This window comes from Symphodus melops (genome assembly GCF_947650265.1).
Source record: "Symphodus melops genome assembly, chromosome: 6".
Lineage (NCBI taxonomy): Eukaryota > Metazoa > Chordata > Actinopteri > Labriformes > Labridae > Symphodus > Symphodus melops.
This window is the reverse complement of record NC_136696.1, coordinates 9946008-9971219: the sequence shown is the minus strand read 5'-3', so window position 1 is coordinate 9971219 and position 25212 is coordinate 9946008. Positions and strand designations below refer to the sequence as shown.

At 40.9% G+C, this 25212-nt stretch overlaps 3 protein-coding genes across 6 annotated transcripts in view; 1 reads left to right on the top strand and 2 right to left on the bottom strand.

Moving 5' to 3' along the window:
• Window positions 1-4065: 4065 nt before the first annotated feature.
• foxl1 (forkhead box L1) lies at window positions 4066-5956 on the bottom strand (the record flags this gene model as incomplete). The annotated part of the gene is made up of 1 exon (XM_079345816.1): window positions 4066-5956. Exon 1 carries the CDS (start codon window positions 5218-5220, stop codon window positions 4066-4068), a length of 1155 nt encoding a protein of 384 aa, XP_079201942.1. The 5' UTR covers window positions 5221-5956.
• Window positions 5957-12345: 6389 nt separating this feature from the next.
• acd (ACD shelterin complex subunit and telomerase recruitment factor) lies at window positions 12346-14944 on the bottom strand. Its single transcript, XM_079346991.1, has 2 exons — window positions 14834-14944; window positions 12346-14597 (listed from the first exon to the last, which is right to left on the bottom strand). The coding sequence occupies exon 2, from the start codon at window positions 14499-14501 to the stop codon at window positions 12747-12749; it is 1755 nt and encodes a 584-aa protein (XP_079203117.1). The 5' UTR covers window positions 14502-14597; window positions 14834-14944; the 3' UTR covers window positions 12346-12746.
• Window positions 14945-15762: 818 nt separating this feature from the next.
• gan (gigaxonin) overlaps window positions 15763-25212 on the top strand; it is a 41353-nt gene continuing 31903 nt past the window's right edge. For 2 of the 4 annotated variants that reach the window (XR_013779186.1, XM_079345293.1), the window contains exons 1-11: window positions 15765-16044; window positions 16618-16804; window positions 17002-17116; window positions 18108-18458; window positions 18754-18822; window positions 18996-19147; window positions 19557-19678; window positions 20005-20117; window positions 21408-21557; window positions 22640-22776; window positions 23984-24118. Coding sequence is in view for 3 of the 4 variants with exons in the window: in XM_079345293.1 (XP_079201419.1) it covers window positions 16620-16804; window positions 17002-17116; window positions 18108-18458; window positions 18754-18822; window positions 18996-19147; window positions 19557-19678; window positions 20005-20117; window positions 21408-21557; window positions 22640-22776; window positions 23984-24118 (1529 nt within the window). In the remaining variant the exon portion in view is untranslated. Of the gene's footprint in view, window positions 16045-16121; window positions 16521-16617; window positions 16805-17001; window positions 17117-18107; window positions 18459-18753; window positions 18823-18995; window positions 19148-19556; window positions 19679-20004; window positions 20118-21407; window positions 21558-22639; window positions 22777-23983; window positions 24119-25212 lie in introns of those variants that run through there. The other 2 variants (XM_079345294.1, XM_079345295.1) reach the window with 2 other exon arrangements.

Genomic DNA, 25212 nt, shown 5'->3' with positions numbered 1-25212 from the left:
ACACTGGGAAGAAGGTTATTGAACTGTTGAAGTGTTAGTGGGTCATTTTCTCTTCAATCAGTCACTGAGCGATCTCTTTCTCTTTCTGTTTCATTCTTATTTGCTGAGAGCGGTGATGAGAAAATCGAGGAGGATGTTTGTGAAAGTTCCTTAAAGTAGTGTAATCTTCCAATAACAGATACTTTAAATACCAGTTGCTGACTTTTTTGTAAAAGGAAACAAATTTTAAAGGTTTTGTGGAAGGACAAAAGTGAAGAAATTCTGGGAAATAAAATTCAGGACACATTTGAGGGGAAGTTTTAAAAGAAAGCACACCTTTTTAAAGATTTATTTTTGGGCCTTTATTATACAGAATGGACATTTGACAGAGTTGGAAATTGGGAAGAATGAGAGAGAGGGTGGGGAAAGACATGCAGGAAAGGAACTACAGGTTGGAGTTGAACCCGGGCTGCCTTGGTGGACTACAGCCGCTGTACGTGGGGCGTGCACCGGCACCCTGGAAAAATGTTTTTCTTTTTAGAAAGTTACACAGAGTGAATGACTATAATCTTCTAAACAGACCTTAAAGTCATCCAAACCTTAAAAGCAGATAAAAAGCAAATCACCCTGACTGGATGATGGTTCAAAATAAACAGACCACGACCATTTAACACAAGCTGTTGTGTTTCTTTATGTGTGACAAATAAAATTGTAAAAATAATCCAGAATCCAGCAGTAAAAAACACAGAGAATAGACTGAAGCTAAAACGTGCTGTGCCTTTCAGGTCTGTACTGCAAACATTTGTTTAGTCGGATAACAAACAAAGAGGATTTCTCTTTCTTGGGAGCATCTTTTACTCCTCAGACAAAATGTATCTATTTGCTCTCAGAAGACTTTGGAGATAATTGGAGGGTGAAGAGTCGAGGGAGCAGTACGACGGCGCTTCATGAGTTCGTCTCAAACTTAAATGGATATTTCTCACTTCGGCTCTCATCTGTTCTTTCCCTTCTCAACATGTTTTATTTACACATCCCACCAAAAGAATCCTATACACAGGAAATGCTTGTGATTGTGTGTTCCTCTCCTCAAATGTGGGGACGTTTATTTATTTCAACAAACATTCCTGATGTGCAGAGTGCCGGCCTCGCACACTGCAGCTCTCTCACTACGAATGTGTGTGCGGGCTTCAGGCCTATATTTAGAGCCGGCTGCTCTGTGTTTGTAATGATGCTGTCAGCAGAGCGCTTTGATTTCATGCAGGTGTCAGTCTGCAGAAAGGAACATTTGGAGCTTTCAGTGCCATCAGATCTCATCAGATATAAACAGAGTGCTGAAAAGAGAAGATCACAAGGTTAGGAGGTTTTAAAGTGACACTCCCACACGTCATTAGGATGTTCGGATAGTTTTCCTCTCTGAGACTGATCTGAATATCTGAATGTATGACTCTGCTGGAATCAAGATGAGCCTCATCTGATTAATAGCTCACATAAACATTCACAATAATTGACAGCCGACCTTTGACCTGACCTCTGACCTCTTACCTTTGACGCCAGTCAGGCCAATGACCAGCAGAAGTCCAGGTCTGCCTCAGTCCAGAATAACAGAGAAATATATGAAATAATAATAACAGCCGTATATTTGCTATGATTACGTTTATTTTCTGTGACAGAACACGATAAAACACATTGTAAAGCTTGACAGTCAGTCAGAACAACAATTCACTCAATGTCTCGAACACCTCAAATCTCCTATATCTTGTATTGAAGAGGGGCAAATGTGCACATGAAACTTAGAAACAATGGAGGCCCAGGGTTCCAGATACTTCAGTCCCAGGCCAGAACAATGTGACCATCAATAACTTTAGACACGCTTTAATCTTTTTATTTCAGATTTCACATTTTACTCACTAATTACAGAATGTATGCCTTCTTTTTTTATCGGTGCAGTCAGCAGTTTTTTTTTGCTAAAGATAAATAAACATAGACTTATATTAAAGTATTGTCACTCACCACCACTTACAGACCCTCACACGTGTGTGCAGGTGTAGCGGCAAAGAAAACAAAATTAGTCTCTGGCCCATGATCACAGACCAGGGACTCATTTTGTGATGAGGCGAGATTGGGTTTGCTCTTTCACCAGCAGACGCAGCGTCTGGCTGCTTTTTGCTGGACATGCCAAACACAGGCTGCTGTTTTGGAGATTATATTTTCTGGTGATAATAAAAAACTGCATTGGATATATAATCAGAGAGTGGCGCACTCTTGGATATCTCACCTCACATTGGGCTGTGTTAGTTGAGTTTCCTTTAAAATGAGCACATTGTGTCAAGTGAACACCGGTTGGGAGAATTACACCACAAAGCTATTTCTTCTCAAATGATTGAATTAATCATTCAAAATTTCAATCAAAATTTGATTAATCCACTCTTTTAAGGTTTTTTTTATCATTGATAAAATAGAAAATGAAATGTTCTTAACGAGATTATAAAACTTTAAACTGCAATCATCAGAAATATAAAGGTGGGATCAATGACTTAACTGACTGATTAACTCACCCAGAAAACCGCTGCATATAAATCAAACAATGATTCTACTCTCAAACATGATACCCATTTAGGATTTAATGAATGTAACAAATAACATATCGTTCCATCTTGCTGTTGCTAACACAGGTAATGGAGCCTGTAACTACAATGAAGTCTTTAATTTTCAAGGCAGCCGCGACACGGCTAAGTTTTATTTAATGACTCATTTCAGGACTCACTGTGTGTTTGTGTCTAATATTTATTTATATAAATACAGAATCTGTGGAGAGGTGACCTGAAGTCTTATAAAGTTATCTGTTGACAAGTTAAAGTATACTCCACAGTGCTGCTCATCAAAGACAAGGCTGAAGATCCAACCCTTTACTAATTTAGTAACACTTTACAGAAGATGTTAAACAAGTGAATCCTGAATGACTTAGAACTTTTTGGTTCATTTGTTTCTGGAGTCAGTTTTGGTCCCTATACCTAGCTCAAAATGTCTCACTGTGTTTTTCTTCAGGATTATTGTTGAAATGATGTAATGCATAAAGACATTTGATATAAATCTCCATGATAGCTGTAAGAATCAGGAAGGAAGCTTTTAGTTGTGTTTTTAAAACTTTCTGTTGTCTTTTGATTACAGGTGTGTGCATACCTTTGAATGTGTACACATTAGGTTATTCCTGAAAAAGCACAATAAATGTTATGTTTATAAAGAAGTTTTTTATCATTAATTTCATATTTGTACACTTAATGGTAAGAAAGTCATCTTAATTCTTTAAATTACTCTTCGTATCTACGTACAGTCAAATCAAAAACCTTTCTCTCATCCTAGACTCTAAATACAAACATGCTAAGATTGTGTCCCCTGTTTGGATAGTATTTATGAGATGCTATGTTATACTTTCAGAAACCATCTCATTGATTTAAAAAAATGTTGGGATAGAGGCACTACATTTATAAAAAAAAACACAAAAAACAGCACTGCCTTGCTAATCCTCATTAACACCATAAGCTAAGAACTGAAATAAAAACATAGTAGAAGACTATTTGTGTCTTTATAGACCTAGACTGCAGTTTTACATGTAAAAACATCAATTAAAAAAAACTATTTTAGACTTAAACTCAGGGCAAAGTGGAACACAAAGTAACGTTTCATTCCATCACATGCAACACAATGTATGCAAATCAGTAGAGGTTTTTGTCATGATTATAAAGAGAAATGCTGTGTATGTAATCGGTCTCTATATTCTAAGACATAGTATCCTTCAGTTTGTTACTTTGGTTCTATAAGCATGAATTTAAACGAGTAAACGTTATTGAAGAGGAATGATGAACATAGCCACAAACCTGACAATTACGCATGCGTAATAGGTAAAAGCCTCGCTGCTTTCTTTCAGTGTTTGATGAACACGGGGATGCATTAGAAGGCAGAGTTTCTGAAAAGAACAAAGCAGTAACTTGTCTCAGAGTCATTCATCGTGCGTGCTTTATTACAGATTTTTGACATTTACGCATCGGGTGCGTAAATTACACATAAAAGCCTCAATAATAAAGTGTTTTATTTAAACTGTAGGACTTTTTCGGGGTAAGTGACTGACAGATAAGAGCAAAAGGGTAAACCCATCTGGTACAGTTGATGCGGTCGAGCATCGAGAACCAGAGAGGAGCGTAGTGCAGGACTCTGGCGCTCTGCGCATGTCTCCGTTGACACGTCGAGGACTCTGTGGCGCATTTCGTCCTCATTTCTCGATAAGATACTTTCGATGCTAAAACATTTAATTTTGTCCTTGAGTGTTACATTTTGCTTGTCCTGAGCAGGTGCAGTCACATGTTTGCTTCCTGCGCGATTGACGGCACAGAGCGGACCTTTTTCTCTCCAGTTGAAAGCAGACCTCCTCTCCTCTGGCTCCACACGGAGGGACGCGCTCGGGAGACGCGCACTCTCAATCCAAACCGGAGTAAGAAATTGCTCGGGCAGGGGGGCGTCAGGCCTCCTACCTGTGGACGCAGGGATGTCTTGGTTGCGGGACACTTTAAGTCTATGTGACGGAGGATTTTGCGGGTTATCCAAATTGTTACAGTCGACAAGAACCGTTTTTGCATCCGTTGATTTCTCCAACCTCTCTGCATTCTGTCTCAACGGCACTTCTGCGTGTCCAGAGACGGTCTGAGGATTATGAGAGGACTGAGGGTCCCTGGGTGGCCCCGATGCTTTATGACGCTTGTGTCCAGCTGCTTTAGAGTCCAGAGACTCCTGCTGGCTCTTCGCCTTCCTCTTCCTTCGGCGGTAATTCCCGTTCTCAAACATGTCCAGACACTTGGTGTCCAGCGTCCAGTAGCTGCCCTTACCGGGTCGGCCCTTCTCTCTTGGCACTTTGATGAAGCAGTCATTCAAAGACAAGTTGTGGCGAATGGAGTTCTGCCATCCCTGCTTGTTGTCGTGATAAAAGGGGAACCGATCCATGATGAACTGATAGATGCCACTGAGCGTCGCGCGCTGCTCCGGCGCGCTCTTGATAGCCATGGCGATGAGCGCGATATAGCTGTAGGGAGGCTTCTGCGGAGGCTCTTGACGGGCTGGCACGAAGCTCAGGCCGGTGGGAACGACCCCTCCGCTGTCTCCCCCGTACAAGTATATCAGCGGAGGCCCGGGGAGGCTCAGGGCTGGGGAGGGCACTCCGATTGACGGCAGGCGGCTGTGGTAGAGAGTCATGACGCCGGAGTGTGTCCCGGGGAAAGCTGCGGCTGCTCCCGGAGCTCCTCTCCACCGCTGACTGACTGCACGGCCTCATGAGGGCCCCACAAAATGTTAATAATTGTTGTACGTTTGCTGTGTTATGTTGACTTTGCACTGGGAAATAAATTGTCCATCATAAACAGTCGGTGGTGTTCTCAGCCCACCCACATTAATTAAAATTTCATTGCGCTGAAACTCCCTCATGTTCCCCCCGTCTGCCCAGCAGCCAATGAGACGCAGGGTTATTCCCTCATCTGTTTACAGAATTAGTCGCTTGATAAGTCTGCCCACCCAGGTCGAATCAAGCTGTGTTTATTTGGAAAAATTTCCGGGCACCCAATACATAAACGCACTGATGTGCTGTTTGAAATATCACGTCCACCCCTGACGCGCAGGGTTGCTCACACAGAGAGAACAAGCAAACAGTGCGGAGTCTTTCTGGGAGTTGCTGTGAGTTCTCTCAAACGAAAACAAAGTATATAAAAGGGAAAATAACTAAAACAGTTTTTTTTCCAACCATTGACAGACCATTTTCTTCACTCTAGTTACACTTAATGAATAGAGAAGTAGCTTATTTGTTTGGGTGCAGGAACGGATTTGACGATCCCCTCTTTACTTTTATTAAAAGTAGCCTATCTAAAAAAAGACCTGCACATTTGTGATGTCTGACAAGTTGAAGAATAATAATATTGATAAAGCCTAGAAAACTGAAAGAACTAGCGCAAGTTTAAAGTTTCCCAATAGAAACGCTTTATCAAGTATATATTCCATAAAATACAAAAAGAGCACATACAGTAAGTCATCCAATGAACTACATTGCTGTTTTTTTATTCTATCCTATGATAATATTTATTGATTTTGTGACATGTGTACCTTTTATGTATACTTTTACCAAAGAGAGTTAGGACTGGAAATATAAATACTAAATCACCCATCTTTCATTATTTATGAATTGTATGCCATTTATAAAATGTTTACAGTAAATGTATGCCAGCTGTCAGCATTAACCAGTTCATGACGATCTTTAAGATTGGAAATGAATGCATTCATGTTTTTGATCGCGGTTAATCCCGTGCTGTTTTGTCCCTTTAGGTGCACCGTGGTGATGGCTCCTTAGTGTCAGGACTGAAAAGAAGGACACTGCTGCATCTTTACATTTCTCGTTTTACTAATAAAAACAAACAAACAAAAAGAGGAAAAAAAGGAATATCCAGCTCATGATTTCAAATATTTCACCTTGTAATTGTATTACCTTTCCTTTTATCCCACCAGTCTTCTGATAATATGAACGTCTGTCCAGCGTTTTAGCAGTGTTTGTGTTTGAATGTTTGAAAGTCATCATTCTACTTCAATCAATTCATCATCCATCTGTATTTGTATAATGCCAGTTCATAAAACATTTAATCATGAGACACTTTACATTGTTATATTATCTACCAACATTAATCCACGAGCACAGCATTTAACAACAGTCAGCAAAGTTACACTGACATGAAGAAACTTTCTTTTAAAAGGCAGAAAACCTGACCATGATTGGGCTCATGATGAACAGCCGTGCTTGACAGGGATAGAAAACTAGAGGAAATATTGTCAGAGAAAAGGTCTTGGGAAACATTTATACACAACATTTCCATCTTTCCTCTAAAACACAAAAAGTGATTTGTTATATCTGGTAGTAATACTACTCTGAGGATTTCCATTGACTACAATCAAATTAAACTTTAAACAAATAAAACAAAAATTTCAAAGTAAAAAAATAAATTAAAAAAAACCCTCAATCCCCACCCCAAAATGTAATTTAAGGAAATGACCTGTATAGATACTTTTTTATTTTTTAAACTGATTACTGCACGTCTGTTCAAAATAAACTTACACAAAAAGATTTGATAGCACAATGTTATCCCTATTCCTTTCAACATGTTTTAAATCTTAATAATTATATACTATATCAGTAATGTCAGTTTAAAAAAAAAACTGAGATAATAATTAATTAATCAAATAACAGTTACCTGCATATCATGTATAATCGTGCATTAAAGATTTGTAAACCACCTGAAGAATCCATGCAATCAAATCCACTCACAGTGACCAGATTTAAAGTTAGACAAAAGTGTAAAAGCAGTTCTTTCACATTCATGCTTTATTACAGGGCGTTATGATTCAGCGTTATGATTATGACTCTTCTTTACTTTTCATTGATCAGTTCTGTCATCGCTGAAGGATTACACCCTCAAACTAGAAGACGTGGATCTGGCTGCTTATTAGAAGTGAGACCAATACAAACATTTCTTCAACCTGCATTTCTTCTAAAGACCAGCAGGCAACTTCACTGTTTCAAGAAGTCTAATTGTATTCATTTATGATCTCAGTCACTTGTCTCAAGTCTTCATCAAAGCTTAATGATCATTACAATGCTTTCCTCTTTAGTAAATGGTAAATAAACTTGAGCTTGTGTAACACTTTTCTCATCTTCTGATTATACAAAGCACTTTTACACCACAGGTCACACCGACACATTCACCTCACGCACTGATGGTAGAGGTTGCTGTGTAAAGTGATTATCTGAAGTATAGTAATCAAATTCATACACATTCATGCGCCACAGCTGAAGCAATGGGAGAAACTATGGGGCATAAATGTTTTAGCAAGGACTGGTGTTGTAGTACTCGAAATCGTTAATCTTAATTTGATTATCAAAAATAGTCTGGGAAGCATTGTTAAACAGTGCCGAAAGATCATTGGTGTCAGTCTTAATGATCTTAGCCAGGTCTACCTGGTTAGGTGTGTCCGGAGGGCAAACGCCATTTTGGCAGACCCGCTTCACCCTCTCCACACAGAGTTTCGGCCTCTACCATCAGGGAGAAGGTTTGCCTTCTCTAGGAAAGCAAAGTCAAACCGGTATATAAAATCATTTGTACCATTAGCCGTTAAATATTTGAACCAGCTCTAAACATTGCAATTTGTAACTTTCCAGGATGACATCTATGGGTTAATTGGGTTATTTTGTTTCTCTTCTTCTCTTTGAATATGTCTTATTTTTACTTATTGTTCATTTTATTTATGTGTTGGCTGTGCCAATGGCTGCTGTAAAACGAATTGCCCCCCGGGGATAATAAAGAATAATCAATCAATCAATCGGCCTTGTCTCAGTCTCACCCTGCCTTGGTCTTGGGCTTGACTTGGTATCAGAGCTTTCTAGTCTTAGGTATGTCTTGGTCTCAGTTCGTGTGATCGTGATTGGAACACTATCAAGCACATATCAGACATGTGGCTGCAGTAGCTGGGGATCGAACCCCCAGTCTTCCGATTGAGAGACCGACCTTACCGACTGAGCCACAGTGACATAGCAGGCTTTATGGTGGGCCTTCCTGTGACTGACATGTAACTGCTGCAATAAACCTGTCAATCAAGTCAAAGAGGCTTTGTGTATGTGTCTCATCCACATATGGTCCCTTTTTCCTCCAAGAGACAGCTAAATGACTGCCTTCAAGGATTGTTGTCTAAATTTCCATCTGATTCATCCATATAGTCAATAGTTTCTGCTGATAACTTGTCTGTTGTCAATATTGCACTTAATTATATTATATGTATCACTAATTTTTTATATCAGTACTGCTTAGAACTGTCATCACTGTTTGTAAGCAAATGTTTTTTAATTCTTCTTGTCTCTTGAAGACATTCCTGAAAGAGTTCACCTTGAATAAATCCGGTTAGTTTTAAAAGGTTAGCAGACATTGGTTGGTGAGACCAGACTTGGCTTTCATTGCACATTGTTAGTCTCATATACATTCTTATTTTTCTCCTGAAATTATGTATATTTAAATGAATTAGTGACCTCTGTCTTGATTTCTACTCTGTCACTCTGAAGGAGCCATATCTAACTGATCTGGACTCTCTTCATTGAACAGATTTTATTTCTGATAGTATCAAAGTTGTTAAAAAAGAAACTCATTCTCTCTTTCTTTCTTTGAGAAGCTGCAGCAGGCGCCACGGACTGTATTGCCTTACAAGGACAACAGTGTATTATTTGTAGATGTGAGCATGATGCTTTATATTCCGCATTTTCCTGTTTATAGGTCAAAGGAGGATTATAACAACTTTACAAGTGCGCACAGCTGGCTGCTGATTACATTAGGACCTTTGGAGCTTTCAGTGGATAAACTCAAAAGTTGCTCTTTTTTTCCCTGTTTCTCTCTCAGCAGACGGTGATTCATTTGCAAATAAAACTAAACTAACATGCAAGTTTTTAGACAAGGCCAGAGCAAGTCACATTTGACATTTTTCAAAGTGCAACTCCTTAATTTTTTTTTCTATCCATACTGCAGAGAAAACAATGATGAACTTACATCAGTGCAAAGCTGCTCATCTATAGGCCAGCAGACACGTGCGGGCCTTTCAGCTATTCATCATGTTCATTCTAAAGAAATGTATCCAACACCAAGAAATAAGTTATATTTCAATATCCAGTGTTTATGAACTCATGGGGGAAAGTACATTATTTCAGGTTCACTGGTAGATGAACAGTACCGACCAGAAAATCTGAGTAAAAATCTAAATAAATGGTTTTGCTTTCTCCCACCTCATTAACATCTTCAGGAAAAAGACGACCTGACAGGCAGTGAGATCATCGATACCATTCAAAACTGTTCAACGTCAAAGGGAACACTAGATCCTACAGCTCTGTTTATGACTTTGTATTCTCTACTTTTTAATAAGTTAACTCTAAAAGATGGAGTGTGTCCCAAATACTGTTCACTGAAGACATGTTTCAAGAGCTGAAAATACTACGTAAGTGAAATAAATAAGAGCAAATGAACACATACAGACATAATTACAGGCAAACATGAACTGACACATACATGACATGCTGTGTATATTGTACATAGTGCAAACACATGAATACGTACTGTTTCAAATAAAAGCTGTGACAGCAATGGTAACGGAAAAGTCAGTGTTGCAGTTTTTCTTCTTTGTATCTTCATAGTGGACCTTGAGATCTACATTTATTAATAATACAAATAAAATATTCTTAACTGTTTAAAGACTTTGGATTTCTATTTCCAGCTTTGGATATGATGTTTTGTTTAGCGTTGTGCCGCTGCCCTCAGCCTCTTTGGCTAAACCACTTTAGTCATTTTGTGGTTTGTTTAAAAAATGTCTCTAACTTTTCTCCCTGCAATAATATTTCTTATAACCATCGAGCAGCACGCAGCAGCAGTGGCTAACAGTTTCTTGATGCATGTTCATTGATCCCTTTTGTGAAAACAGTGTTCATTTTCGTTTTGACAGCATTACCATGCATTAATCTGTTTTTAATAATTGCCATATCAACATATAAACAAATGCACTAATAAAAAAAGTGTAACCCACATCAACTATTAAAAATCTTCTGCTGTGTAAAAGCAGCACGTTTATTCTTTCAAAATGTGTGAGGATATGTGATAGTACGAATCTCCCTGTATTCTATCTTGAGTCAGCAGACTACAATCTATTCTGAGTAGCTATGACCATACTTGAAACGTATGTCACATGTAATGTTTCTGAAGCAAAATGTACTGACTCGATCAGCAGTGTAATAAGAGATTGTTCTAAATAGATGCTTGAAATTGTAAGAGTAAAGGTAATATGATTCTCCACACCATGTATAGAGGAATCTAAAGCTGTGACGCATGCTGTGAACGGTATTTAACTGATGCACAGTGATCATTAAACTTGTCTGTCTTACAACCTGCATTAAGTCTCAGTGTGTATGTCAGATCCCCGCGGGTTATGCCGTCTTCCATCATACAGTCTGTTTTATAGATTCAGCGTTAGGGACATTTAGCTAAACCCCTTACAATGTTTGGATTATTTTTATTACATGATATTATTATTGTACATGAGAGAAGCTTTCTCCACTTTTATTACATCGAAGAACTTTTCACAGTTTTTCAAATGAATTTATCACCTCTCATCTTCATCCCAGCTCTCGGCTTAAGTTTCAAAGTAGTATCTAGTGACACCTTCTGGACACACAGAGGAATGCTTCACTTTAGCATGTGATACATACTGCTGTGTTCCAACTCTCATATATAATCAAAAAAAGACATATTTGAGGATTTTTTGTTAATAAACTTGTTTTATTGATCAACTTCATACTATAAATAAGTTTAATACATCTAAAATCGCTATAAAAGTTTAGTTTTCATTTTAGTTTCATAACGTTGAATGCTGAAGTTTTCTTACTATAAAAAAACACATAAATGTAGAAACGACTTTGTTAGTCTTCTCTCACCTCTTCCAATCACACATTTAATTAACTACACTGCCAAATACCCAGCATGCATTGTGTGTTGAAAGTCACCCACTAACATCATTCCCTAAAGAGAAGCCTCCAGAACATGTTCATGTCCTGGCTCCATTGAAAAGAACTTTTCGTGGTTTGATTGAAGTTCATTTAAACATTAGGATGATCTACGTCTTACCTTTGATTAATGCTGGATAAGTGATTTTTAAAGCCGATATTCATACTGGTCTGAAAGAGGGCTATTCAGAACTCTCCAGTTACACAGCCAATATGATTGAAATTTGGACTCAAATAAAAAAATACCCTTTTAAGGTATTGATCACTGGTTGCTATGCCAACTGTGCATATCAACATTGTTTTAACAATAGGATCTAAACTGTTTTAGTGTAGGATCTAGTGCTGCCTGGTACACTCGCTACATATCCTGCAGGCAGTCTCACAGGGATTATGGTGGTACGCTGGTTCTGTTTTTAAATCACTGACAGCATTAGTTTCAAACACAGGAGAAGCACGTCAGAAGAGGAATACACTACATTAAGTTGACACATATTGATCTATAAGTGATAGTCCATCATAGGTCTGGCTGATCATATTTCTGTTGGGTTCTCCCACTGAGGAACCAACAATATTTATGAACTTTAAAGCTGAATTTATTGACACGATTTGTTCATTTGGATCCAATAATCAACTTCTATGTAAAAGTACTTTCCCGTGGCTGGCCGTTCTTTGTTCAGCTCTACTAATGCAGCCAAAATGATTCACACTTTCTCACAACTGCAGTCAACACCTGAGGTCAGCATCACAACACAACATGATCAACATATTATCAAGTTTATTTCAAGTGGAATAGAGTCAAACTTTTTACAGTCAACATGCAACATTTTTTTATTTTTAACTTTATACTTCGTGCTTAAGCTTAAAATATCAGCTGCTCTGGGATACAGAAGGGCATTTTCACATTTTGGCATATATAGGTCTCAATGACTAATAAGTCAAACGACATGTTTAAATAGCTCCTTAAAATGATGTCACAGTTATAAAAGCATGTTTCAGGGGTTGACAGCTGAAGCTATCTTCTGAAACTATTTAATTATTTTTTCGATCCATAAGTTATTTTGACCCAAATTATGAAAAATACGGCTCAGTATTAAAAGCACCGTTGTGTCTGTAGTAGCTGCAGGAACAACAGACCAGCTGAACTTTTCTTCCAACATTTTCAAATCTCAGCGCTGTCAGTCGATATTTGATTTGACGTGTCGTGTGGATTTTCTGTCTGTTTTGGAGTAACAAGATACTTTGCCGCCCAGGTAAGCAACCAATCAGAAATATTCAATCTACTCATGTCCTGTACATTCTTTCCAGATACTTGGTATGAGTAAGCAAACAGCATGCCGTCTCTGTGAACTGTAGAAGTCTTTCTCGACACCGTCCCTGTAGTTTGGACCTGTGGGTCACTGATGTCCTCTTCAGGCCTGGAGCCATTCGTAGAGTCAAAAAGCCAGGATGGAGGACTCCCACTGATCTGAAGTTCCTCCTCCTCCTCTTTGACTGAGGTGTGTGCTTCTTCTGAGGGTTCACGTCTCTTTCTCTTTCTACATTTTGTCTCGACAGTCTCCACCACGTCCTCTGTGAAACTGTGGCTTTCTCGCTCCAAAGATGAAAGATTGCGTTTCAGCACGAGACTGCAGGGTTCGTCTGTGGCAGGAAACAGGTTTGCTTGACTGGTAAAGGGTTCCGGTGGACTGACAGATGTTGGAGCTGGAGTACTGAGAGCGGCGGGATGATCAGTTGAGCTTGGAGGCTTCTGGTACGGCATGAGCTCACTCGACTCTGCTTTGCTGCTCTGCTCTGATGTCTGCTCGGGTTCCTTTGAGCTCTGGACCGGGAGCTGCGTGCTTGAAAATATGGGGACATGTGGGTGGGGCTGTGGTTCTGGGGATGCATCAGCTGAGGAGCAGGAGTCACCTGGTGGAGGGAATATGTCCCAAGGGTTGGATAAAGGTCTGATTTCTCCTTCGTTCAACCTTGTGACCGTATCCTCATCCAGCAAGTTGTCCTCCACATCAAGTCCTGAGCTCTCTCTTGCGTCACAATTTACCTGTGCGAGTGCTGAATCTTCTATTCGCCACTCTACATCAGCAACAGAAGGCTCTGCTGTCTCGCGGACGTGTGGCAAATCTGTCGATCCGTCTTCCAATGCAGCAGAAAGCCTACGTGTTTGCAGCTGTTGAGCACCCTCCTCCGGGATGAGGAGACAGTTTATGGGAACAGAGAAACATTTCTCTTTCTTGTATCTGATCCTGTCAACATCCCAGCTTGTAGCAGAGTTCAAGTATGGCCAGGTAAAAGTCGAGGTGGAGGGCTGGGGGTTGACAGGATGGCTTGCTGTCAGAAGCTTCTCCTTGACGTCCTCCAGCACAGACTGCAGACAGTCATGCTGCCACTCCCCCAGCAGCTCAGTCAGATCAAATCCACACTGGCTTTGGGATTCCTGTCCCTCCCGACCTAGAAGGCTCCTCCATGTGTCACAGATCTTCTGTCTGACTGAGGGCAGGGTCGTGCAACAAGGAGTGCTGTCTTTAACTGGACCTGCTGCGGTCGTCGCCAGCTCTCCTACTGACAAAAAGAATCTGCACCTGGTCTGCTCAGGGACCATGTGAAACTGCAACGTGTAGTTCTGAATGCACACTGTGTGGTTGAGCAGGCTGGTGAAACACTCCCGCTCCTCCTGATCCTGAAGTTGCTCCCAGGCGGATGTGGTCAGGATGGCCGGAATCATGAGCGCTCCATCGGACAGATACAGCAGCCCTGTTGGACCTTCAGAGTCCTGAGCCTGGGACTGAGACATCTGACCCACCCCGATGACATGAGCCTTCAACCGACCACTGCTGCTGCTTCCATCCTGACAGCCATAACTCAGGATCAGACTTTCTATCCATGGAGAAAGTTTGTTCCGGGTCGATCGAGACATGTTTGGAGTTTTTAAACGGAATCTGTCCTGTAGTTTTCTTTCAGGCAAACACGTCAGAGGCTAAGATGTTCATCTGTCACAACATCCCAGCGAGAGCTAGAATAGATAAGCACAAGATCTCAAATATAAGAGCCATTTTCAACACTATTTCAGTGCTTTAACACATGATAAAATAACTGAACTAAATCGGCATTTCGTATCTAAGGACAAAACTTTATTTCACTCAACTCATTTCGACTCAACGATCAGATTGTATTTAGTCAATGGATGTACCTCACATGTTTTTACAGCACGTTTATTTGTACCCTCTTAAAAGTAGTCATGTATGTTACCTTAATGTAGCATGATCCCGAGCAGAGGTAAATAAAATAAAAATCGTTCCAAGTTCTTCTTCTTCTTTGAAGTTTAATGACGGTTGACAAAAACAAATGGGTGTAACTCGGTGGCGGAATTGGTGGTTCCGCCACCTAGTGGTGAGGAGTGTGGATCAAAATATATAATATGTACTACTTTCTGTAAATAGTCGTAATAATAATAAAACAAATCATTCATATCTTCTCAATCAATTTTAAGTACTGAAATAAAATCATATATCCTGTGCTTTTGTAGAATAGCTATGAAATCCAACTGTACTTTAATTTCTTTTAGGTTTTCCATCTTCTGCCTTCTTTTTAAATTATATTTCTGACTAAGTCTAAAGTTATGGCGCTGAGAGGACAGTTTTCTTTTTCATACATTTTTACAAAATTATTATCATAATTACTATGTTGTTTTGTTTATTTCCAGAGCCGTATAAAAGTTACTGAGAGAGAAAAGGGAAATTGCGGAAGACGAATGCACTTCAAAAACATAATTTGCATACGAATAAATAATTGGCATTGAAAATACTATATGTGATTCATTAATTTATGTTGACATATAACTAAAGCAAAAAATATATATACAACACTGTTTTTTTCTTGAGTATGCTAACAGGTTGTGTTTGGATCCCGTTCCGCTTAGTTTTAATTCTCACTTCTGCACGAACTTTCGCTATCGAGGCAATAATAATATGAGTTTGGCTTTCTTCTACAGACAGGCTACACATTTTACGTTCATAAAACGTGCTTTTTATTTGTTGCATTAGTTATTTGTCAACGATTCAGTTTGTACAAAAAAGCATCAAAAGTGTTGGAACACTCTCAGTCTGTACTCCTTCCGCCTCGCCTTTGATGCGTTTACGTGCTACGACACGGACGGAATAAATACATTTATTCTCAATCATGACGTTTAGCTTTTTAAGTAGCCCTTTATTATAGGAGTTCTGATTCAAGCAGCTATTTTGTGTGAATATACCTGTCCATAGCATCTTTAGAGCTGGATAATTGCCTCAAGAAATAACATGTTATCACTATAATGGGTATTTCCCACATTATCTTTGACCATGAACACACTTCTTCACGTCCACTTACAACATTCTCGCATGGAGTGACTCTTGTTGTCCCAAAGGTAAATGTACAGCTCGTGCTTTAAAGAAAAGAAGTGCACGTTTCTTTATCAATAGGTAAGTCTCTCAAAAAGGATAAACTTGAATGTCTGACAGGTAAAACATGACGTAATAACCATGGTAAACAGGCACTGCAGAGCTGACGCCTACATTGGTATCTTTTAGCTTGACTCAATTTCTTGTCATTAAGCTTAATGAATTAAACCAATGTGAGGTAAAAAAAACAATGACACTGTAGGATTGTAAATAAAAACAGACCATGTCAGTCGTCGTTATGAAAAGTAATATGACTGTCGACGGTTAAATTGCTGTTAGCCTTAAGGCTCTAGCCTTTCAGTTTTCGTCTTCAGCTTTTCCAAACTTCATGTTGAAACTTGTCAGTTCAAGACTTTTAAGACAAAGCTTTCCCACCATATTTAAAAGGCAGATGAATAACTGAGCAGGAATTAATTCACGTTTTAAACAAATCATTGCTTGTTCTATGTGGCGTTTATAGCTGAAGGAGGAGTAGTTACATTATTTTTCAAAGACAGGTGAATCCATAACTTTTTTTTTTTGCATGCCGAATTGAAGGATAAAGTCTTGTACAATTTTCTTACTTTTTTTTTTTATACACAAAAACACATATAGACATGCCTCTGTCTGGACCAAGTGATCCTGGCTCGAAGGTTTCAGACCCACAACATTCCCAGAAACTCCTCATGGTCCTTCGAGCCTTCTGGCAGGAGAAAAGTTTCCACGATGCAGTCCTGGTGGTGGATGGAGAGGAGCTTCCGGTCCAGAAAAACATCCTGGCTGCTGCCAGCCCTTACGTCAGGTGAGAAAATGTGTGAAACTGCTCTGATCCTTCAGCACACTCATACAAGTCATACAATACCACCCACAAATGATGTATTTTATCATGTCCATTGTGTTTTATGTACATTTTCACATCCGCTTTGGTCTTGCTTTTTATTAGAAAATACTTTGTCGTTTAAATGGTTGTATTCACTTTGTTAATTGGTTTTATGTTAGGACCAAACTCAATTACAATCCTCCAAAGGAAGATGGGTCTACATACAGAATCGAGCTGCAGGGGGTCTCCATGTCTATAATGAAACAGATTTTGGACTACATCTTCAGTGGTGAAGTAAGTAGAGGCTTTAATGGTGGATTCCTGTATTTGAAAAGACACATATTCTGTGGTCATAAGGTCTAAAGGTACAAGACGTTTTGGAATTGCCCCAGTAGACGACTCTGTGCTTTTGGTTTTTGCCACTTTCAAGAGTCTGACAGAAGAAAAGATCCTTCCAGAGTTAGACCTTAGAATAGAAAGATCTTCTCAATAACCAGAAGCACCTGTTTAACCTTTTCTCCTCTCAGCCCCCTGGCTTCAGTGACAGTTTGTGGTCTCCCACTGAACGTTTGCTCAGTGTTTTACGACTGCTTTCTGAGGGAAGGCTCCAGTCCAGTACAACACAGTAATACATCAAACTGACTTGGCCGGAGTAGAGCATAAGTGTTGTTTTCCTTCTGTGGTGTAAGGGGGCGTTCAAAGGAGAGAGAGATTAAGAACAATGTTTTTATGGTTTGAATATAAAGATTCTCAATGGAGTTGTGTCTCCACAGGTTTTCTCTTTAATATTGCCTCCCCCCCTACAATAACAATGTGATCAGAACTGTGTCCTCTCACCTTCAGTTCACTCCGCTTTCTTATCGGATTAGTTTTCTGAAGAGAATCATGCAAAACCCACACCAAACAAATCCCACTAAACTCTTGCTAAAGAGCACTACTGCACACAACCATCGGGATCCCCCGAGCTTGATAAATACATGAATGAAAGAAGTCACCTGAACATCCCCAGAAGTTTCCCCAGTCTGTCTCTGTGATGGCAGATCTTATCAGCAAAAGTTGTTCCTCTGTTATCTGGTGTATACATTCTGTATCTTGTAAGGACCCTGAGTGGCACTTTGTTGTTCCCTTAATATTGTATGTTTTTTTTTACATTTTTAAATCTGCAACACACTTAATATATAATTTATAATATCATTTATACTTTTAATTCTTTTATGGATTTGAAAAACTTTCATTGGCATGAATCGGCCCACACACTGTTTTTTTTTCTGTCCTTCACCCTCAGATCACTTTAAGTGAAGAAACCATCCAGGACATGGTTCAGGCGTCCGACCTGCTCCTCATGACCGACCTCAAGGCTCTGTGCTGCCAGTTCTTAGAGAGCTGCATCACAGCCGAAAACTGCATCGGCATCCGCCTCTTCTCTCTGCACTACTGCCTCTACCACGTCCACTACGCCGCCACGGAGTTCCTGCAGACGCACTTTGGGGACGTAGCGCGTACTGAAGAGTTCAGAGAGCTGCCCCATGACCGGCTCTGTGAGGTGCTGGCTATGGAGAAGCTGAATGTGGGCAACGAGAGGCACGTGCTGGAGGCGGTTGTGCGATGGTTGGCTCATGACCCCGAGGACCGCAGGGTGGGTGATGCTCAGTTTAGGTTCAGTGTGCAGATGAGACATTGTTTGAAAAGCATCATCACATCACTGCTCTACTGCCCAGGGCAAACTCTACAAAGTGATATAGAGCTGTTATGTTTTCTCAAAATGGTTAATGCAATAACTTTTAGGAAAAAAAAAAAAAGCAAAGCAAGCATAAATCTGTTGATTAATTTCCGATTTAAAGGTAAATGATACGCATACTAAGTCCTAATTCTGCAAGCTTTCATTTGTTCCAAACAACACAAAATGAATGTTGTGCGATCTGTATTTGCAGGTTCACATGAAGGAAGTGATGTCTGCAGTGTGGCTGCAGGGCCTGGACCTGAGCTACCTGAGAGAACAGGTACAGACACTATGAGAAGCTCTAGAGATTCAAATGTAAGTCTTCTAAATCTTAGAAGTAGTAGTAGCGCCAGAAACACATCTAGTTTAGTCTAAAAAAAAAAAAGTCCTTCCTGTCTTTTGAGGCACTTGTCTCCTGCTCTTTTCCCACTGTGTTGCATGGTATCCCATCAGGCCATGGGGGAGCCGCTGATGAGGGAGGTGATCAGAGATTACTGTCAGTCTGTTCTGAGTGATGGACCGCTGCAGGGGGAGGCTCTGCTCGCTGCCTTCAAACCCAGAGGCTACTCAGAGTGCATCGTCATCGCCGGGGGAGAGGATCGCAAGTCAGTCACTCTTTTAATATTCCCTTTGGAAATAGATGTTTGGGTTCATCCTCATTAGTTCTGTTATATTATCACAGGGGAGAGCTCGAATGGACAAACATGAGTGACAGCAGTGTAAAGTGCAGTAGTAGTTATGCAGCAGCCTGTACGTCCAAGGCAAATTTCCTTCGGGACTAAATAAAGAAATCTTGAATCTTGAATCTTTAATCTTGAATCTTAAATGTCAAGAACATCTTTGGCTTGACTTCTTGTTTAAAGACATCAAGTACAAGCACTTCTAATAGGGACCAGAACAGCGTAAACAGTTGTTGTCGTTGTGAAGATTATACATAGTTTAAATCAGTTAACTGTTGCCTAGGTGACACTCTGGGCTCATGCGCCGTCTTGTCTGCTGGTTTCTGTCTTGCAGGACCAGGAAGCCCATTGCTCTGACACGCTGCATGTGTCCGCTCTACGACACCAACAGACAGGCCTGGATCGAGCTGCAGCCAATGAACGTGGCACGTGTCAGCCACGGGGTGGTTACTGCTGGTCAGTGCCTAAAAAAACGCACCAGCTGCAAAAGAAGAGTTGCATGAATCTTATATTCAGACACAAGGGGCAATTCTGTTCTTGTTTGAACCTGGGTTCTGTTTTTACACGTTGCGCGTCTTCATAATACAATGCTGTGAAAATGCTCTGAAATTGCTTCTTCAAGAGCTTTAGCTGATGGCAGCAACAACGTCAGGTCGTACTTTAGAACCCGACTTATGTAAGTTGTTCGAAAAAAGACAAGAATTTCCCCTTCAGAGTATTTCTGTCAAGATCGTTCCAGGAAATCTGGTCTTTCATAACATTTGGTTTCATGTTTATTTCAGAGGGTTTTCTGTTTGTGATGGGCGGAACAGATGAGCACAACACAGTGCTGAACAGTGGAGAGAAATATGACCCTGATTCCAACACATGGAGCCCAATAAGTCCCATGCTACAGGCAAGCTCGCTCTCTCTCTCTCTTTCTCTCTCTCTCTCTCTCTCTCTCTCTCTCTCTCTTTACTCTGCCTCCCTCGGTTCAGTCGCTCTGTAAAATGAACAAGAAAACCAGTCAGTCCTTCAAATGAAGAATGTTTGACGCCGTGAAGAAAAACATGCTTTTTGTAATTACTTCCCTTTATGACCACCAGGTGTCAGCAGCGCTGTCACACAGGTTCATGTTGTTGGTAGCAGCCTCCAGTTTAAAGAATGAAGCTAATGCAGAAGTGAAAAAAAAGCTGAAGTGTCCACTTACAGCTGGCTGTAAAAAAACAAAAAAACAAAAAACCAAGAAAGGCTTTTAGAGGCCATTTTACATGTTAAACAGCCCAATGTTACAGCAACATTTAACCCATGAACAGCCACAACAGCAGCTTTGGTATCATTAGCTCATTTCTGGGTTGGTTAAAAAACTCTACAGGGGTTGAATGTTTGAACTATATGATCCGTTCTGATAGTGTAACTAAAAGTTACGCATACATTCACACAGCTTAGTTGACTGACAGACTTAGCAGCAGGCTAAAGGCCCGACCCCCCCAGCGCCACCTTTTAGTCTCTTACTAGACTGATCAAAAGCTAGGTGGAGTCAACATATCCGATGTGGTGTCGGCCACTGATGGGCTTCAGTAAACCTCCTCAGAATCAAAAGGGTGACATCACTGAGACATTTGTTTTTTGGACAGATTCAGACACAAAGCCAGTCAGCTGCTAACATTTAACAAAGAGACATCATATCGTTTACACTGAACATGTTCAAATACGTTTTAAGGAGACCTTTGGAATGAAAAGGGACAGGAAGGCATGAATCTGTAAAAGAAGAAGAGGGTGTACATATTTCTTAAGTTACCAGACAAAACTGAAGCAGCCTACTGACAGCTGGACCTTTTCAAGAAATGTCAAAAACATTCAGTGTGAGAGGTTCAAAGATGTCTGTGCTGGTAGCCTGGTGGTTAGTGAGCATACCTCACATACTATCTCCTCTAGACGGGCGGCCTGGGTTCAAACCGGACCTGAGGCTTCATTTTCAGCATATCGTTCCCCAACTCGATATAGCACATAACTATATCATTAAAATATCTCAAACAATACTGAATGCATTAAATTACACTTTACATTTTAAAATCTCATTTTCTTTATACTGGGTTCTCCTGTTTTACAGTGTAAAAGCTTTTGAGCCTCGTTATAGAGCTTGAGCTTGTCGACCTGTGCTCTCACACCTCTGGTTTGTCATCCTTTGTTCCGCTCTTCGTAGGCTCGTCACAGCTTCGGCGTGGTTGAGCTGGACGGTCTGATCTACGTCCTCGGAGGAGAGAATGAAGAAACGGAGCTGCTCACCGTAGAAGTGTATGACCCTCACTTCAATACCTGGAAATTGACCACGAGCATGACCATGATACGCAAGGTAACCCGCCCACTCCCAGGTCAGGAGAAAACAGAAGTATGCATTTAGATTATTGTCCCGGCACAGTCAGAGGCTTACTGTTAATAACTGATGAAAGTCTGCAGCCTGCTGAAGATGAACCTTCTGTGAAGATGGTTCATCTTCCTCACCGAGGATCTTTTGGCAAAGATCTTTAGCAGTGGACACATCTTGAGAGGTAGCGTCATAACATGAGGAGAATCTTAACAGATATTCTTCTCCATCGTCTCAGGCGTGCACATCATTTAGCCCGGAGCTTGGAACGCACTCACTTGACCTCATACAAACAATGAAGCCATCAGTTAAATGTGAGATTCTAATGCTTTGACTAAGGAAGGAAAAAAATGTTTTGGGTAAAGAAATGTCTGGTTAGACGCAACATGGATTGTGTGTTCTTCAGATTGTAAATGCCACCGCTCTTCACTACTGTCCACTTACTGTATCACTGTCCACCTTTGTCTCTCTCCATTATTATAGTCACACACGACTTCTCGCAGATTCAAGATTTAAAATTCTAAATATCAAACATGTTGTAAATCAGGGACAGTGTATCACAGAGATGTTCTAATTGGATCTTTGGACCCCTCACTCGCACTACAAGGAAATGTGGGAACGTAATCGGCTGCATGCAGTCTCGAGTCGGGAACACCTCCAGCAATTGTCAGAGAAGGAGGAATCGAACCTCAGATCAGCCCAATCATCCTGTAGTCTGAGCTTCAGACCTTCGTCTTACCATTTCATCCTGTCATCATGTTATTTCGCTCGCATACGTCCAACGCTCCTCGTCTAAGTGTCTAAGACTAAACAGTCTGAAAATGTGAAAGGCCGCCAACATCAAAAAATTCTGCCTTCTCATTTTGTTTTTGCCACATCATCATCTTTGTCTGTGTAGAGTTTAACAACAGAGTGAAAAACACTGATTTTCTCCTCTGGCATTAAAAAGTTTCTTCTTCCTCTCTTTAACCTGTTTCCAATAATCAGACGGAAGTTTTGATTTCACTCAACTGAACCTCCCCCTTTTAAATGCTGCGACGTTGTAAAGTCGTGTCTGCCTTCTGTTTCAGGTCGGCTGCTACGCCTCTATGAATAAGAAGATCTATGCCATCGGTGGCGGCTCCTACGGGAAGCTGTTTGACTCTGTTGAAGCCTTTGATCCCAAAACGCAGCACTGGACCGGCCTCTGTCCTCTGAAAGAAAGAAGGTAAACACGACGCGCCTGATTACTGTCCGACCAGGACCGAAGAACGAGAAGCCGCCGTGTCTCCAATGATCTTAAAACGTGGCGATATCTCAGTCGCATGATAAACGCGTTCTTTTTACACATCAAACCATCCGCCTGTGAAAGGTGCGTATATCAAACGGGAAGAGAAAGCGTGCTCCATGGTGATGCTCGTTGTCAGTGCAGTTTCACTTTTACTTCACACATCCCCACGCTGACACCAAGATGTTGCTCAAAATCAAGCGGTTGAAACTAAGGATGTTGACTCATATATTGCACACGGTTAGTCATATCTGGAGTGATCAAATATTTAACCAGCAGCCTTCACCTCCTATAGCTCCTCTTTTATGTTTCAGGGATCCCAGACAGCTTGAATCAGTGGGTCTATGGTAAACGGACGGTTGATGCGTCCTTCAGCGGTTTGTCTTCGGACACTTTGAGAGGCAGGACTCTCGGAGTTTGGCGTCCTCTGATTAGTGGACACCTCAGTGTTCCTCTGAGACACGGCTTCTTGTGAAGTGTTTCCAGTGAACCTCAGAGGGTCATCTGAGCTTTTGGAAAATTACTATAGTAGCTTATCCGTGTAACAGCATGCTAAGCAGAGGAATAAAAAAAAAAAATCATCCATTGGTTTTAATTGTGGAGGAGAAGACCGATATGTAGTGCTCAGACTTTATCTTGTAGTTTTGCTTGCAGGTACTCAGTCCCAGGTAGCCACACCCTGAAGCATACCCTTCTTTATCATCTATTTTACTTCTATTTAGGGCTCTCACATGTTTTCAAAACATTGACATGAACACAAATATTCTCATGATTGTGTCGTATAGCGGACTCTGTTGCTCTGTCCACTACTACAGCAGCAGGGCTATTTTTTTTTTTTTTTTTACGTCTTACCTCGGGAGACGTCTGACAGGTTTAGTCTCCTGCTGTGAACAGCCAGGTCAGGAGAATATCCTCCTGAAGTCATCCAGATATTTTCAGGAGTGTGTTTTACATGTGAAATGAAAATGAGGCTGTGTTGAGGAGGACTCGTGTCGTGAATGATCAAATCATCAGGAACATGTTTACAGAGCAGCAGTAAGAATTACGTGGAGGAGGCTTCATTTCCTCGTGTCGAGTCGGGCAGTGTGACCGTCTGGTCACTCGAACGACTGCAGGTAAAACTCTTTGTTACTTTCTTTACGTTCAGGTTTGGTTCGGTGGCGTGCGGCGTTGGCCAGGAGCTCTACGTGTTCGGCGGCGTACGAAGCCAAGAGAGCGACAACCCCGAGCAAAGACAGATGACGACCTGCAAGTCGGAGTTCTACCACGACGAGATGAGGAGGTCAGTGTGACCAAGGCTGCTGATGTGAAGCACGTCACATACTTCAGGATTTCGTTGCGATTTAAGAGTGCCCGCCTCACATGACCTCACGTAAACAATGGAGCCAGCAGTTAAATATGGGATTATGATCCTCTGTGGAAGGAGAAACATTTCATTTACCAAACAGTTAACATTTTATTTAGTTGTCCTGCCGCCGGCAACCACCTTTGTCTCTCGCCGTTATTGTTGTCACACAACTTCTGCCAGACTCCTCGTGACGGAATCGTCTCGATTTAAAATTCAGATTTGAAATAAATCAGGGCGTCCATGATTGTTGAGCTGATCAGGGCCGATAAGATCAGATCTTTATCTCACAGTGTATCCAGTGATCGCTGGCCAACGAGACAGCAGTAGTACTTTTCAGGATTAACAGATAAGTTGCTTACTTGGTTTCATATATCTACCTATAGGCATGACTTTCCATTCACTGCAGCAGTATACGGTTTATAACTGATCACACGCTGCCTGAGGACGTCCCTCAGATCTGGCCTGCTGTCACTTCGCGTCCATTTGACAAACTCTGCAGTGAACGTGCTTGATTTAGTTTGATCCTCTGGTCTGTGGTCATTCTCTCTCCATAATGGTGCCTGTACGTCTCTGCTTGTTCTCTACCCCGCGCGTGCGCGAGCCCACACTCAACGCGCTGAGTGTGTACTTACCATTGAAGGAGACATGAGAGGATGAGGTTTCTACACAACGACGCAGGTGATGTCAGTCAAAAAAAACAAACAAAACAAAAGTGTAACTTTTACTAAATTTCCCACAAATGTGAAATAGGAAGGAGTCATGATGTGATGACCTTTTTAATTCAAATGTCACGTCCACTGTGACACCATGTTGTCCTGGATTTAAACAAAAGAACAACAACGCAGCAGTCTTGGCCCTATAGAAGAGTGTGGTATCCATCGCTCTCTATTTCTGTCTCTCCCACTCCAAGCAGATGTCTGCCTAATAATCAGCACTTTGCTAACTGTTACTAAGTGCTGTGCCCGTGATAGCTTAATGATGGCTCTCTGTTGATAACATAATAAAGAGTACGGTCTCGTACTAAAGTT